Below are 16,868 nucleotides of genomic sequence, written 5' to 3'. Positions count from 1 at the left end.
ACACTCAGCCCCAGCCCACTAATTCCTACTAAAGATGTAAATCTTAAAAATATATACTTTAATTAAAAAAAGGCTCAGTAATTTCCTAAAGCAGTGGGGTATTGTCACTTTTAGCAAACTGTATTCATACAGGAGGTAATGATGCACTTTTAGTGCTCTGAGTCAGTGGTTCCCAAACTTTTCCAACTCATGGCCCACTTGATAATCTCAACAGAGGCCAAACAAAATATTCTCCGACCACTTTTTATTGACTTGGTAATGACTGGACAGGACAGGACTGAAGTGAAAGCAGAGAAACTCAATTTTCACTATATTTATTTATTTATTGATCAGTTTTTATACTCCATGGATGTGATCTTTTAGTGTGCAATCAGACTTGAGATAGAAACAAGTATATAATGTGCTTCAGCTGGTGACAACATAAAAGTTCCTATCGTGTGTGTGTGTACATATATTTATGTATATGTGTGTGTGTGTGTGCGTGTGTGTGTATATAAATAAATATATATATGGTCAGGAACCACTCCTCTAGTGAATACTGTATATCTGGCAGTGGGACATGTATGTGACTGAATCCAAGACAAGAAACAAAAACACTACATTGGTCACCAGACTTGTCCATCACATAACAGGAAATAAATGGTACATTAAGGGTTAAGTCAGAATTCTTTTTGAATGTTTTATTTTAATGAAAAAGTGTGAGGCTGAAACTGACTCTGTGCTCAAATGAATTCCTCCCAGTCCAACGAAATCACATCTCTGTTCAGAGGGATGTCTGAAAGACTGATTCTTCATGTGCTGACTGGTTGCGTGTGATGAGCTACAACTGTACTTTTCACTTGGTCGACTCAAAAGCCTGTGAGTCACTGTGCCTGATTTATAACAGAGCAGTTACTGGTAGACAGAGAGGCAACACAAGGTTGAGCTCTGGCACCATCATGTGTTATTCAGTTTGTATTACAGGCAGTGTTCTTCATCTCCCATGTGAAGGCGACTGTGTCACAGACCTTCAGTAGAAATTAACAGCAGACTGTCACAGCAGCACCGTGTGCAGTGGTGATTCCTGGTTTTTGTGTGTGTATTGGTTTCATAATTAGACTACTGCTTACTTAATTATTAATGTGACTTCACAGCTTTTCTCAATGCCATTTTCCAATCATTTATTTGTGTACTGCAAAAAATGTGTGACAAATGCAAAAAATTCACATCACAAAAATAACTATTATAGAAATATTTCTATGTTTTTTTCTTGTTACAGAAAGTCAGTAAACCCAGTAAACCCTTTAAACACAATCGATTTTATAGTGGTGTGTATATGTGTGTATATACATATATACACATATATATATATATATATTTGTAATATAATACTGTTTTTTTCATTTTTTCATTCTTCTCACATGAAGAAAAAGTCTGTCCAGTTTGTTTCTCCGAGGCTGTTATGAGTCGCCCAGGGTCATTTGCCATATGGACATGGGGCTGTGACTGGAGCAGGGTCTTCCTCCGAGGACCAGCAGCAGATCGGGCAGGTGCTGGACTATGTCACCATCCTCCTCATCCAGCAGGTCTTCCTCTGTGCAGCCCCACTGTTTGCTGAAAGCTTTGTTCTCAAAGGTCAAACAGTTTCCCACCTGCTGTGCATCTTTCCCCATTCTGCCCTCATTGCTATTGTTCAGTTCTGAGGGTTTTGTCAGTTTGCTGCTGTAGCACTTGTCCAGGCTGAAGGTCTCCAGCTCTATAGCTCCCTCTGAGCCCAGAAAGGTGAGGGGCGCAGGAAAACACTTATTCTTGAAGGGCCTGAGTTTGTCATCCAGTAGCCTGGGTTGGAGTCCGGAGCTGGTGTTGGACTTGTAGCTGGGACCCAGTCCAGCGCAGCAGTGGTGAATCTTGTCTGGGGGGCTGGAGCCTTGGAGAGTGGCCACCTGCCCCCAGGTCTGAGTGGTGAAGCTAAACCTCCAAAGGCAGTTCTCTGGAGAGTTCAGGCTCTCGCCCCCTCCAAAAAGAAGCATACTGTCTTTGTAGGCCACAGCTGAGTGACCCATCAGTCTGGAGGGGCCGGACCTGAGGGAAACATCAGAGGAGGAACACACAAAACAGTGTTTATTGTTTCCATTGGCCTATTTCTTTTTATGTATGTAATCCCCAACTGTGAGGGAGAAAAGCTGGAAATCCCCAAATTATATAAACAAAACAAACACTACAGAAGAAGAGAAAGATTATATCAGGCGAATTCATATGATTTCCTGAAAATGTTGTTTAACCCTGAACACGACCCAGATGTTTAAAAAGTAATTCCACTTTATTACAACATGATTCTCACACGATTCCCATTCTGTAATAATAATTGTATTCATCAAGTTTACTGTGAACTGGAGAAATCGAGATGCTGCAACATCACTGCCATGAGATCATGTGACTGATAGAGGCTCCACAGATATGGGATTTCTGTTTTACTTTTCTGTTTTATAATCTGTGTTGTCTAATATTCAGGTTCTTCTATATGTGGAACTGAGTTTATGTGGGACTAAATTTGTGAAATCACGACAATCAAAATCCCTAATGAACACAATTAATACTCAAAATGTCCATCACTGTTTGCAGATACCATCCTATCATACATGTTGAGTCTTCCTGTGCAGAGAGAGTTATTGTATTATTGTTAACAATATTTTGTTGATGCCTATTTTCAGTTTTACTTCCAAATAAAGAGGTCTGATTAAACTGTTTATGATCCTGTCAATAACTGTGTTCCCAGATCTCAGCAGAGAACACCATTCATTTCCATTGGTTATGATAACCAATGTGGCTGAAGCGAGACAAATAAGACCAAAATCACAATTACAATTACGAGTACCTGATCTTTATATTTCTTTTCATAATATAGTTATATAATATAGTAAAAATGTTCATTTAATCTAATCTAAGATCACATCAGCCCGATAACACCCAATGAAAACCACCATGTCGACTGTCTGGGAAAAATTACTCACTGTTATACTACAATTGTGATAAGAATATGTTTCTCAGTACGCAATGAGGAAAGTAGTCACATTACTGTATGTTTGCTTTATTGTCTATATACATAGTACAGTAGGCATCTTCTCCTCTGTGCAGCCTGACACAGTCTCCTCATGTCACCACGTTACAGATGATCTCAGCCTGTTCAGCAGGCGTTGAGGAACTCTCATTACTGTCCTTTCTGATGTGCACGTTTTGATCAAATGCTTTGACAGACTGCTTGCGAGCACCGATAGCTGATTCTCACCTAGACGCAACTTTCATTTATTATAGTGGTGGTAAATCTTAATTAGAGAAAAATTTACCATATTATGATATTTATGGTATAATAATGTCTTTTTATGTATTATTTATTTATTTATGTTATTTATGTCATGACTATGTATAGCAGCAATGCACACACCTGCAAGTGAATATAACATTGTGGTGAAGTGAATATAACACTGGTTCTGCAAGGTCAACTTGAGTCATGTGGAGAAGCTGATTTTACTGACCACATCTCATTCAGCACAGGTGACAATGACGGACTGACCATGACCCTGCAGGTGTGCACTGCAGAAGGTCATCACAGCAGCAGGTCACAATGTTATGAAAAGAAAAAACTGTTTTTACAAGGAGGGGTCATTTTTCTTTGGAGGGCAATGTAAGGAGGGCGCTCATTTTACTTCTGGGTGCGTTTCTCACGGGTGGTCACACACTCATGTCATTCTATTGTTTAGTAATAGATAATGACACAAATAAATGTAATAAGTCATCGCACAACTATGTTGAAATTTCATGTTACACTCCAATGACACTTTCCATGTCTGTGTCACAAAGGTCTGCCTGTGTGGACAGCCCAGAATGTGTGAGAGTGAGGACTTAATGCGCTGAACACACAGTATGAACCATCTGCACTTGTCAACGTCCAGTGGAGTACAAACAGAAACTGCCTGTCTGCCCTGCTGTAAGTATCTGTGTCACTTTAAGGAATATATGAGGGTCTTAAAACAGTAATGCAGTTTTTATCCAGCCAGTAACTGTGATGTAATTACTTATAGTCTTTGATAAAACTAAAACTAAACTATTGCATCACACATTTAAATAATGTAATTACAGAAAAGTGTTAAAGCAGTGGCATCATGTAGAGTTGTGTCAGCTGTAGGGCGACTCGTAATCGACGTAATCGATTATGTAAATACGTCAATTTACATAACGTGTGTCGACGTGTCGCAAGGAGGAAGTAAGATGGCTGCGCCCTGTCAGAGCATGGACTCCACCGAAGAGCAAGGTGCAGCAAAAAAACCTCACCCATTCTAAGCAGGGACCGAACAACATGGTGCTCACAGCAGTACCACCGCCATGCTCGAGCACAGCTTTATTTTGGAGAGACTTTATTTCGGACTGTAAAACACAGATTACCAGTTAAGATTGGACTATTATTTGTTGGAGAATAATGCCCTGCAGTGCACACTTTGTTTATCATATTTGTTTGTTTTAACTCTCAAAAGCCCGTGGGAGCGCATACGCTTCTATATTTCACGTTGTCTGTAGAGTGTCATTGCTCCATGACCGTTTGCGCTCGAGACATGCGGTTTTTTTCACCTTAAACTAGACGATCGGCGCTTTCAGCCAAGCCCCTGATCGTCCGTGTGTCATCACTGACTTAGATCGAGACACTTACATTGAAAGTTTCTAAATATTTGGAGTAGTTTTACCATTTTTCTGGCACATTGCTGCTTTCTGTCTGTTTATTGATCGATTCTGAGCTGCATTCTTTGCCAGTAACGTATAGGTGCAGCCCTGGTCAGCTGTGACACACACTGCACATGGCATACAGAGAGAAGATGTAGTCGAGGTACAGAAGCCCAGGAGTGTCAATCTTCAAAGTAAATGTGACAAACATCAGTTTCACATGTGGTGACGCTGATGACTTGACACATGTGGACTAGAGCTGCATGATATGCAAAAAAATGATATTGCAATTATTTTGGCAGATATTGTGTTTTCAGTTGGAATGGTCGTTTTTTTATTTCCACTGATTTTTTTTTTTTTAATGTTGATATGATTTTTATTGGTTCTTGTCCCAAACAAACATGTTCCTTTACGTCTGGAGAATATGATTTGTTGGCCGGGGCGTCTCTGTAGCACCACAACGCTTATGGTGCCAAAAATACACAGCAATGTGACACATTTTACCTTTATCAAAAAAATTGCAGCTCCTTTTAATTAATTGTGCAGCCCTAACATGGACCCACAATGACGTGTCAAGATGCTGCAGCTGCACGGACTTACATAAAAAACAAAGGCTGCAGTTGTTTTGATGGTTTTGCCGCACCTCAGTATGACAAGCTGTATCACAGATTGGAAATAACTTCAGTATAGTAAATCACATCAGTATAATTAACCATCCAGATCCATTAATATTCTCATAGTGAAAGAGGACTTCACAAAACACCTTACTTCTTACCAAACAAATTACTCTGACTTCCTGTTTAGAGAAGTGTGTAGGAGTTCTCTGGAATGAGCATCTCTCTAGCATTACAGTAGCAGCATTTTTGGCTTCTGCTGCAATTTCAGTTCTGTATCTAGTTGTGGACATGTGGTGAAATCACTACTCACTTGCTCCTGAGGAGAGTCCACATGTGGCTACTGGAATTCCACTTCCAGAAGTCTCTCTGCTCCCGCAAGCCTTTCAAACCCCCGAACAGGTACATGCAGTCCAGGTAGGCCATGGCTGAGTGACTGTGTCTGGGGCCGGGGCCAAACGAGCCCTGCTGAGAACCATCCAGCAGGGACCAAGCCATGGTATCTGTCATACACACAAACACACACAACTAGCAACGATTAATGCACACACTGGAGCTTTCTCTATGTGGCCATCATGCCAGAGTTCAGAGGCAATAAAACACTGCCTCACAACAGCTTACAATCACTAACAGTGATGTTATTAATAGGCTTCTGTATTTCAAACATGCTGTGTCTTTTTGGCAAAATGTCTTACTTCCGCTCTGATTTTGAAACTTTGAAAGTGAAAATGAATCCTTTAGGCAGCACTGTTATTTATTTATGAGGTGCTATATGTAAGCATTTCAATCTCAAACCCAACCAGTCAAGGCAGACGGCCACCCACCGTGTTGGAGGTTTCTTCCTGTTAAAAAGGAGGTTTCCCTCCCCACTGTCACCAAGTGCTGCTCTTTGTGGGAACTGTTAGTTTCGCTCTATAATAAAGTAAGGTCTCGACCTTATCCTGTAAAGTGCAGTGAGATAATGTATATTATGATTTGGCACTATACAAATAAAATTGAATTGAATTGAATGAATTAGAAAGTTCAGTCGCTGCCCCGGCTTGTCCTGCTTCGTGTTTCCCTGCCTGCTGGTAACTACGCTGTCTTGGGCTGCAGCTGGTGACGGTGGTTCTTGTTTTGCTCAGGTAGAGAACTGGTTCATGTGCTGCTACACCAACTTTTTAAACTCACCAAAATCCAAACTCCAGAAGTCCTGTGATGATCCTTTTATGTCGACTAAACCTCCATACAGCAGCATGGCAGAGCCAACCACCACAGCACTGTGTCCTTTTCTGTTGGTTGGCATTTGAGTCTACACATGGACAGAAATATAAACACACATCTGTAAGATGATCCAAAGACCTTATCACTTACAACTTATAATTAACTTCACCTTTCATATTTGATTCACTTTGACTGTATTTCTCTTGTTTAGGTTGCACGGATGCTGCAGGATTCCACACCTGATATCAACCTTGATTGGGGGGTGTACATCTGTGCTGCTTCTGCTGTGTTCAAGACACCTGGGAGTGGAGACATTTCTGACCTGCATATTGAAAACAGTCTCCTGGAATGGCCTCCAAAAGTGAAATTGCTTTTAAGAAATTCTAGACTTTCAGAGAGCTTAAACTTCTCTTTGTGTCTAACAACAAGACATTCAACACCTGCTTATAAATTTAGCATCTAGCAGTTTAGATACACCTGTAAAATCTTTTTAATCCAGTACATTTCCTTTGTAAAAAGAATATCTTTGTGAAATACAGTATATCCTAGTGACATTTCTGACATTTGGTTTTTTTTGTCATACAAACTAGGGATGGATAGGACTACTCGTACTCGTTCTTGACGTCATTATTCGAGCAGCGTTTCACTGCATTATTACATTAGTTCAACTCAGGTAGCGTTACGTGCACCATGGCAGCTGTGACTAGGGTAAGTGATGTCAGGAAATACTTTGATTAAAAAAAAAAAATACGACAATAACGTGCAGTGCAAGATATGTGGCATTAAACCTGCATATTACGTTGTCCGACAGCCAAACTGTAGGCTCGGTTGGGGAGGTGTTTCCAGTCGGACACGGACCTCCCGTATTTCTTTTTTTGCAGTAAACATAATTTGCGAGTAACACTGTACTCGTTCATAAGGCAACGGGAGTACTCAAATATTGAAAATGCCCATCCCCAATACAAACATGAGCCAGCCTGTGACACTTGTGAACATTAAAACACAAATCAGTGACGTTAATGTTTCTTCATTTCTGCCCAACACTGTCTTGTCTTTCTTTCAGTTAATAAGGCTTCTTAGCTATTTTACTACTGATGCTGATACTGATCCAGACTGACTTGATTCTGTACTCAATAGCAGCCGTGTAGTTTTCCCTTACCAGCTAACTACAGTACAGTACAGCGCTACATTCACTTATTTGCTATAAAGTTTAAAGCTTGGTGTGTTATTTTAAAACAGGCTAGATGGATGTTTGAAATGAAATTTGGCAAGAGAGTAGATCAGAGTGTTTTTCATAACATCTGTTACTGTGTCAGATACTGTCATTGTTTATGAAAGGTGCTCTGTACCTGACGGGAGCTTGTCTTTCCCTGCCACTGCACCCACTTCTGCTTTGCTGAAACACACGAAGGAAAGTGAAGAAGAGTTTAGCTCAAAAATAAAGCAAGATATAAGAAATATATGAAATAATACTCATATATCTTGTTTTACAAAACAGTGTTTTACAACAAGGGGAAATACTAACCACATAAACCGATGTACAAGACACAGAATATGCTGACAGATGGGAGACAGTAAGAACGGCAGAAGGGTAGTGAGAAACTAATGGAATCAACTGAAAATCAAACATACCTAAATGTTTGTTGGTGCAAACTTGTTCTATTCTTCACTACTACTGAGGAATTATTTACAGGTATTGCTTATTGATTTCAAAGGTTGAGAGAGGTAAACCAAAAGTTTATGAACAATAATTGTAATGAAGACATTTTATCTAATAACAGCTATTAATAATTAATTCTGGCATTTTATCTAATAGATAAAATCTAGAAACTTCTTCCTTGACAAAGATTTTTTACATAACTAATATCTGTCTGTTACTTTTTGTTCAATGGTTGACTTCAAATTGTTAATTCAGAAAATAAATATATATACACTACCAGTCAAAAGTTTTAGAACACCCTAATTTTTCCAGTTATTTATTGCAATTCAAGTCATGCAAGTCCAATGAATAGCTTGAAATGGTACAAAGGTAAGTACTGAACAGCCAGAGGTTAAAAATAAAGGTTTGGTTACCCAAAACTGAAAAATAATGTACATTTCAGAATTATACAAAAAGGCCTTTTTCAGGGAACACGAAGTGGGTTAACAATTTAAAGCTGTTCTGCAGCAATGAAGGTTGAATCAGCCTTGAAAGCTGGTGCTACTAATTCCTACAGGTGTTCCAACTTTTCTTGATAACATACAACCCCCTCTGTCTGCATAAAAGCAGTGTTGGAACACACTGTGGTACCAGACCCTCATGAGCATCAGGTGAACAGTATTGTACTGCAGAAAGTAGTGTGTTGCTACAAAAATGGCGAGAAAAAGGCAATTAACAATGGAAGAGAGACAGACCATCATAACACTTAAAAATGTAGGTCTTTCCTACATGGAAATTGCAAAGAAAGTCAAGGTGTCAGTGAGTACAGTTTTCTTCACCATCAAAAGGCACTCAGAAACTGGGGGAAACTCTGACAGGAAGTGGTCTGGCAGACCCAAAGCCACAACTGAATCAGAGAACAAGTTTCTGAGAGTTAACAGCTTGCGTGAAGGCGGCTCACAGGACAACAGCTTCAAGCACAGCTTAATAGTGGTTGTAGTAAGCAAGTCTCAGTTTCAACTGTGAAGAGAAGACTTCGAGCTGCAGGTTTGACAGGACGAGTTGCAGCAAGAAAGCCATTGCTAAGATGTCAGAATAAGACAAAGAGGCTCTCCTGGGCCACGAAACGCTGCCATTGGACTACTGAAGACTTTATTATGGACTGATGAATCAAAATCTTCGGTTCATCACGCAGGATCTTTGTACGCCGTCGAGTAGGCGAGAGGATGGTTCCACAGTGTGTGACATCAACTGTCAAACATGGAGGAGGATGTGTGATGGTCTGGGGCTGTTTTGCTGGATCCAGGGTCGGTGACTTGTACAGAGTGAGCGGCACCCTGAACTAATACGGCTACCACAGCATTCTGCAGCGCCATGCAATACCCTCTGGTATGCGCCTAGTTGGTCAGAGGTTCATCGTACAGCAAGATAATGACCCCAAACACAAGTCCAAGCTATGCCAAAACTACCTCAGGAAAAAAGAACAAGATGGTAAGCTTGAAAACATGTGGCCAGCACAGTCTCCAGACTTAAACCCCATCGAGCTGGTTTGGGATGAACTGGACAGAAGAGTGAAAGCCAAGCAGCCTACAAGTGCCACACATTTATGGGAACTTCTGCAACAGACTTGGGAAGAACTTTCTGAAGAATATTTGCTTTCTATTGTAGAAAGAATGCCACGAGTGTGTTCAGCTGTTATATCTGCCAAAGGTGGCTACTTTGATGAGTCAAAAGTTTAAAATACATTTTGGTCTATAAATTGATTCCATGATTTCTTTTTCAACTCAAATTGCTTACTTGTTCTATGCTTTCATTTCAGAGTGCAATGACACAATAAACTGAATAATTTTCAGTAAAAAACTGGAAAAAGTGTGGTGTTCTAAAACTTTTGACCGGTAGTGTATATGCATATAAATATAACAAATAAGTGAAGTCTGGACGTTTTTTAACATATATGAAAGCTTACACAGGTTTCACAGTTGTTTCACACACAACTGTGCAGGAGTGAGTCTGGAGTCAACGTGCAACGACACGCTCTGTCTGTCAAGCCTGAGAATTTGCTGACGATCTGAAGATTGGCTGCCAACCTAAGCTGTACCATTCATGCACTTCTGTAATCAAACTCACCAACGTCAAATACCCAAAGGGCACAGCTGGCCTTTGTGTACGCAGAATCCAACATGCCTCCAAACACATACAGGAAGCCCTGGAAAGGTCAAAGCTCGTAAACATATTATTCACACACTGATGCAACAAAGAGGGTGAGATCAGTAGACATAAGATCATTTAGAAATACGAAAGTGGATTTAACAAATGCATCAACAAATCTTGATGGGTTTGTACCTCATGAGCCACCATAGTATGTTCCTCTAGCTCTTCTGGTGCAGCTTCACTGGTGCAGCTCAACTCTGTCCACTCGTTACAGACTAAGACATTGGGCACAAGTATTTTACCTGATTACAATACATCCTTTATTCAAGTGCATTATATCACACTGGGCTGTATCCTTTCTATATATTATGCATCATATATGTCATTCATGTTGTTGCTTTGAACATCACAAATCTATGTTGCACTGGAATGAATTGAATACCAGACGTGTATCTGACTCTTACCCACACTGTACCTCCAGAAGTCCCTCAGACAGCTGCTGCCTCTGCCTCCCAGGATGTAGACACTTCCATCATAGCTGCAGCAGGCGTGCTTGTAGCGGTCACATGGGGACCAGCTGTTCTGGGGGAGCTTAGTCCAAAGACAGGAACTACTTTGACTCATAGCTTGCATCCTCCGCTCCTACTGGACCATTTTCTAAAAGAAGCAACATTAAATGGTAAGAAATGTTTCCGATATAGTACACAACATACCCATCGCCCTCTCACAACCCGGGGCCCTGGTGTCTTGGTGACTAAAAAAGAAAAAGAAAACTAGAGCTGATATTACAGTCAGGGTTTAGCACAGGCTATTACACCATAGATGCCTTGACTCACTATGACATTACTATACTTTTATTTCACAAGGAGTAAAAGACAAGCAGTAATACACCAGACTGCAAATGCCTCGTATTGTTTGAGTGGGTCACTCATTAAAGGAGTATTCCACTCATTTTAAATATGAATATCAGTTAACTCATCATGGTTTGTACAACTCAGCCTGAACACATGATTTAACCCAGTATCATCTGCTTTAAGTTGAAGTTATAATACAGTTATGTTATGAACAACTGGATTTCCTCAAACACACCAACACTGAAAGAATGGTTCACTGAGGCCACTGAAATGATTAAACTGGAAAAGATCATTTTCAGACTACAAAGATTTTCCCCAAATCCAGGCCTAATTACCCAGAAAGCTTCTGTGATGACAACATTTGTTTCTAACTTTAGAAAAAGTCTCTTTAACTTCAAGCTTTTATTCCACCAGCAATCTTAAGAAAACAACTACAGTATCATTTTCTCCCTAATTAAAGTTCACCTTAAATCATTCATATAGATTTTAATAGATACTGAATTCTTCTATTTAAAACAATATATTATATATTATATAGGCTAATATATTTATCTATTAGCTATTTGAATTAACTGACAAGTCTTCTAGTTTATTAAAATACAGATGGTAGCTGGAGTAATAGTTTTTTCTTTGTGGGAGGGGTGGGTGGGGGTTGATAATCAACTATCAGCTTTTTCTTGCTCCAAACTATCATTATTATATTGGCCTTGAATCCACTCTCAGTCAAGCTCTAGTTCATATCATTGACTCTGAACAGTGTCATTTAAATGAATGCACGCCACCACTCAACTCAAGAGGAAGACTCTGCTTCAGTACACTACAAACCCACCACCTCTGATGATACCTGATATCCTCCGCCTCTCGCCTCTCGCCTCCAACACTGACACCACAGGTATAAGGCATGATGAGTCACTGTGTGTTAGCAGGATAGTGTTAGTTGTTATGGTTGTAGTCGTGTTCAGCTGGGACTCTCTGACTCACAGACACCTGACTGCTGCTATAGGCCCCTGCGTCAGGGGAGAGACACACTGCTATAAGACTGTGAAGTTTGGCACTGGGGAGAAACTCTCCTGATAAGAAATATTCTTAGTTGGAAAACCCTTCGATACAGGTCACGATATTAACTTTTTTTGTTTATAATTGATCAGTTGGGTAACAAAATGATGACACAATGACTAGAGGAAACAATACATTTACATGGTTGGAAAATTGAAATATCAAAAATTAAAGACTGTGACTGTAATTTGATCCAGGGCAGTGCATATGCATGGATGCATATCACCAATATGCTCCAAAGGCTGGAACTAAAGATTATTTTCATTATCAGTGAATCTGCTAATTATTTTTTCTGTTAATTGATTAAACATTTGATCCATAAAATGTCAAAAACTAGACGAAAAACAAAGATATTTAGATTAGTAATATCGCTGAGACAAGAACATGCAGCATTTGAGAAGCTGGAACCAAACTTGCCAGTTAATTTTCAATCGACTGATTGATTGATCCAGAAATTGTTGCTGCTCTAAACTACATTACTAGCCAACACTAACTAAAACACAGTGATTAAATGTCTTACAGGCAGTTGCTCTGTGTAGCTGTATTTGAGCTTTAAAAAGAAAAAGCCATACAAACAGATTTGTTTGGGTTGACTTAGCTGCCAGGAAAAGAAATTTAAACATTCACAGAGAAAAGTGATGACTCACTTAAACAACCTTCTACAATCTTCATAAAGACACAGCACATGTCAGGTGAAGTTGAATATTTTGTTCTTAATCAGCTCAGTAATTTTCCAGGCCGCAGTATCAATGACCAAGAAGGTACTTTCAACTTTTCCACAGCGACACACTGCTCATAAGCTGTTAACAATAAGTTCTCCTCTCTCTTCACCTTCACAACCACGTGGCCTATCCACTACATCTTCTTATCACACTGTCACGAGAGCAAACAGCTCAGAGGTCAGGACACAGCTAGGTCTGGCTTGTCCACACACCTGATTGTTACTTGTGTAAACAGCAATAGAAGGAATAATATACAAACACTTGAATGGATAGCAGAAAACTCACATCTCCCACTGAAAATAAACACAGCCAATATAAAGGATGGACAGTTAATTAAACACTAGAATATCAAAAGTACAATAATCTGTCATTGTAGAGGAACCAACATTAAAGTTCATTAATATCAAATTGTAATTGTGTATTGTGTGTCTTAGAAGTCTGAGACCACTTTCCCATTCACTTGAATGGAGTATTTTGTAGTGCTGTTTTCTTAGAATGCATTATGTAGTGAGGCAATTTGAAATTCTAAAGGAAGTGGGTAAACTGTCCACGAAATCTTAAATCTTAAGTATTTATTTTGATGAAGCTATAGTTTTATAAGAAGTTTCTTTTTCTTTGTAAAAACCTGAATCAACTACACTAAATTCAATAAACATGATTGTGCAACAGAACTAATGTGGGAGAGGCACTGAGCACAATGCTTAAGTGTGTGAAGAGGTTATATACATGTTTTTCCTCCTGATATATCACAGATAAGTTCACATAACTTCTAGTGAGTCTGAACTTAAAACTTCTTAACTTCATTAATGAATTTACTTATTAACACTGAAAACCCGAAATGGGTCAGATCATGCAGATATCAGCGCTGCCTACACAAAAGTGGTGAAGAAAAGCTATAGTCACCTGTAAATCAGTCCAGGCCAAACCTCAACCCACTTTAACCCTCCGATTTTTATCAGCTCATCCTCCATGTGTACACTCTTCAGCGGATCTCCACTACTTTGTCAGCTCAGGTACCTTTCATGAGACTGTGGTACTCACTTAAACTTCTACTTGTAAGGTTATTGTTTTTGAATATATATCCATGCCTTTGTAAAGCACCTTGAATTGCCTTGTGTCTGAATGGTGCTATATAAATGAACTTGCCTTGCTTTAGAAGGTTTCTCTTGTATTGTTAACTGCTTATTCAGAGTTGCCCAAGACTGAGACAAAGTGCCTTTTCTATTTATTCTAAGTTCTAAATGTTGTTACTCCTATTATTAAATATACAAAGTAATAACTGTGATGTTATAACACTTTTAAAAACATATGACCAATAAACCAGCTGTGGGAACAATACAGCTGAGCTTCTGATCGACAGATGCTGAGACAGAAATTGACCCAGTAACACCTATCATTATCTAAAGTCAGTTCCACCGGTTATCTCAAAAACACATGAGACCTTGTCGCTCTAGGGTACTTTTATAAATTACTTACGTTACTTACGTTAACCGCTTGCTTTTCATCATCTTGTAATAGTGTGAATAACATGCGACTTTCTCCTACTAAGATACCGCAGTTAACGTCTCTACATCAACAGTAGCTGTTGCTGACGTTAGTAAACTACTCGTGGCTGTCATGACTACCACTGAGGAGGAATGCGGCCCGTTACTTCACACTACCGTACGCTATATTTTCGGTCTCTACGTGGTAAACATTAACATAGTAAAGTAAGTTATAGCTTTATCGAGACTTGTATTAGTGTGTCATTCAAAAAAAAAATTGCTAACCTACAGCTCAAATCAATTCAAAGCGGGTAACGCAACGCTTTAGCTGAAGAAGAGGAAATGAAGATACCAACTTTTTCAGAGCTTCTTTATCGATCGTAAATAAGATAAAGACAACTACTGTTTCACTGCTGGTTTTGTTTTTATACTCAAATAAGATGTGGCAGGCATTGCATATACGAAAATAAACTTAATGTAAAATAATGAGTTTTTACTTACGAGATTCACGCTGCTCCTCTTCGGGTGATAGTTGACTCCGTATATCGTAAACGGGTTTCTGTTGCATTCAGGGACACCTCGTAAACAGCTCCTCCTAAGTTTGGGAGTCGTGAAAATACTGTAACTTGTGTTCTGAGGTAAGTTTTTGTCCGATATAACATTACTGTAGTGGGAAAATATCCCCACTGAAACATATTTATGTTTATACTGATATTTATATGAGATAGGCTTTAAAACGGATGATTCTTTAAAAACAATAACAGGATTTTTTACATTGTCTCTCATACGAAGCTGAAAGACTGAAAGAAACTGTTTTAGATTTGTGAAACCTTCATTCTATTTGGAAAAAAAAAAAGCAATTTAACAGCTTGCCCCCATCCAGACCACATTGAACCAGGTTTAGATCAAAAACAACTAGCCTACTGTAAGACTTGTATCTGCACTAGGTTATCCCAGAGAAGCTAAGGTCTCTTTTAAACACAGTTACAGAATTATTTGTGAAAGCACACATTTACTGTTTTACAGAAGGCTACTGTCACAACATCATATAGGCTAGTTTTGTGGGAACAAATTAATTAAAGTCCACACCTTTTGTTTCTGATTCCCATGAAAATTATAGAAAGTTATGTTTACCTTTTGAAATGCAATCACAACATTTTTATAGATTTGATTTGGCTTGATTTGACTCTGCCAAGGTTCATTTCCTTACTTTTACCAATACCTTTATTGTGGCGTGTGTTAGAAGCACCATAATTTAACCAACAGTTTGCTTGTTCTTCATTTAATCTGCAGTATATATGAAGGTGATGATATTTTATGTTTTTTTTATTAATAGCTTTCTGTCAATATTTCATCCTCACAATTTTCAACATTTGATTGAGAAATCATTGAATTCATCTCGTGTATCCACTAACCTCTGCTATCATTTCATACCCTGCTCTTCTTGTCGGGCCCACCAGTCGTTCTCACCGTCAACAGTTGTTCCTGCCTCAGCCAGTCACCTGACCTCCCACTGTCCTGGAAACATGCCCCTCATTACCTCATCATCCAGAGAGTTTACACTGTAGACCTGCTGTAGCCGAGTCATTCACTACATTGTGTTTTGTGTCTCCTGGTCATAGTGTTGCAGCTGTTTTGTTTCCCAGTTCTCTGTGCTGTTCCTGTTTACTTATCTTTTGTTGTTGTTTCCCCCTTCCTTTCCTTCACTCTTTATGTCCTTCCTTCCTACCCAATTTTTTTCTTCTGCTCCTCCTTTCCTTCGACCCCTCACGATTTGTCCTCTTATTAAGCCCTTTCTGCTCCCTCTAGAAAACACACTGGCAGTATAGATTTAGTGCACCAAATCTTTTTGTGTCATCATAAATGGAATAAAGGTGTTTTAACTGTGGCTTGAGTCATTTCTGGGATAATCTAGTCCACATTTGACAAATCTAAGTGCAGTAGTGTTTTACATCATTAGCAAGAAAGAAGGCTGAAGTCAAGTAGTTGTTACTAACTTGTAATACTCATAAATATTTTTTCACAATATTGACTTCTTGGACCCTTTGTGAGGAATATGCACTAGCTTATCAGCAATAAATACAATATTGTGTAACCACCTAGAGTGTGATAACTTGCTAGTCATGTCCACAAAGAATGAATGTTTTGTAATTCACAATTATCTGCGACCCTGTTGCATGATTGTCAGCTATTTCAACTTTTATTCAGCACGGTAATTCGATTTTTTTGTCATTGCAAAAGGAAATTATAAAACTTTTATCATTTTTAAACTTTCATTAAACTTTTATTCAGTAAGATAATTCTTTTTTTTTTCCTTTCATCACTTTGAAAGGAAATCATATGAAAGGAAATTGATTTATAATAGTCTAGCAGTAATACAAAGCAGTCAACATGGCACCAGATACTGGGGAGCACACAGTAATTGTTGGACCTGCATCCACACAGGTGATCTA

The 16,868-nt window shown here is 39.0% G+C and overlaps 1 protein-coding gene across 3 annotated transcripts; it reads right to left on the bottom strand.

Annotated features, from left to right (window-relative positions):
* Window positions 1-337: 337 nt before the first annotated feature.
* On the bottom strand, window positions 338-15,000 carry LOC111228110 (ras guanine nucleotide exchange factor F-like). Of its 3 annotated transcripts, XM_022753924.1 has the most exons (8): window positions 14,917-15,000; window positions 10,764-10,956; window positions 10,492-10,574; window positions 10,276-10,354; window positions 7,859-7,905; window positions 6,477-6,597; window positions 5,620-5,809; window positions 338-2,061 (listed from the first exon to the last, which is right to left on the bottom strand). In XM_022753924.1, the coding sequence occupies exons 2-8, from the start codon at window positions 10,930-10,932 to the stop codon at window positions 1,440-1,442; spliced, it is 1,311 nt and encodes a 436-aa protein (XP_022609645.1). In that variant the 5' UTR covers window positions 10,933-10,956; window positions 14,917-15,000; the 3' UTR covers window positions 338-1,439. The 3 variants fall into 3 exon arrangements, with proteins under 3 accessions (XP_022609645.1, XP_022609646.1, XP_022609647.1); XM_022753925.1 differs by lacking the exon at window positions 14,917-15,000 and having other exon boundaries at window positions 10,768-10,854; XM_022753926.1 differs by lacking the exon at window positions 14,917-15,000 and having other exon boundaries at window positions 10,775-10,818.
* Between the last annotated feature and the right edge of the window lie 1,868 nt (window positions 15,001-16,868).

This window comes from Seriola dumerili, unplaced genomic scaffold, assembly GCF_002260705.1.
Source record: "Seriola dumerili isolate Sdu_G_001 unplaced genomic scaffold, Sdu_1.0 BDQW01000200.1, whole genome shotgun sequence".
NCBI lineage: Eukaryota > Metazoa > Chordata > Actinopteri > Carangiformes > Carangidae > Seriola > Seriola dumerili.
Note: the sequence above shows the minus strand (reverse complement) of the source record. Positions and strands in the feature narration are given on the sequence as shown.

Coding starts and splice junctions, on each gene's coding strand:
- LOC111228110 (XM_022753924.1), bottom strand. CDS start 10,932: ATGCAAGCTATGAGTCAAAGTAGTTCCTGTCTTTGGACTAAGCTCCCC. Junction 10,575..10,763: donor CTTCTGGAGGTACAGTGTGG/GTAAGAGTCAGA, acceptor CCAATGTCTTAG/TCTGTAACGAGTGGACAGAG. Junction 7,906..10,275: donor CCTTTGGGTATTTGACGTTG/GTGAGTTTGATT, acceptor CGTGTGTTTCAG/CAAAGCAGAAGTGGGTGCAG.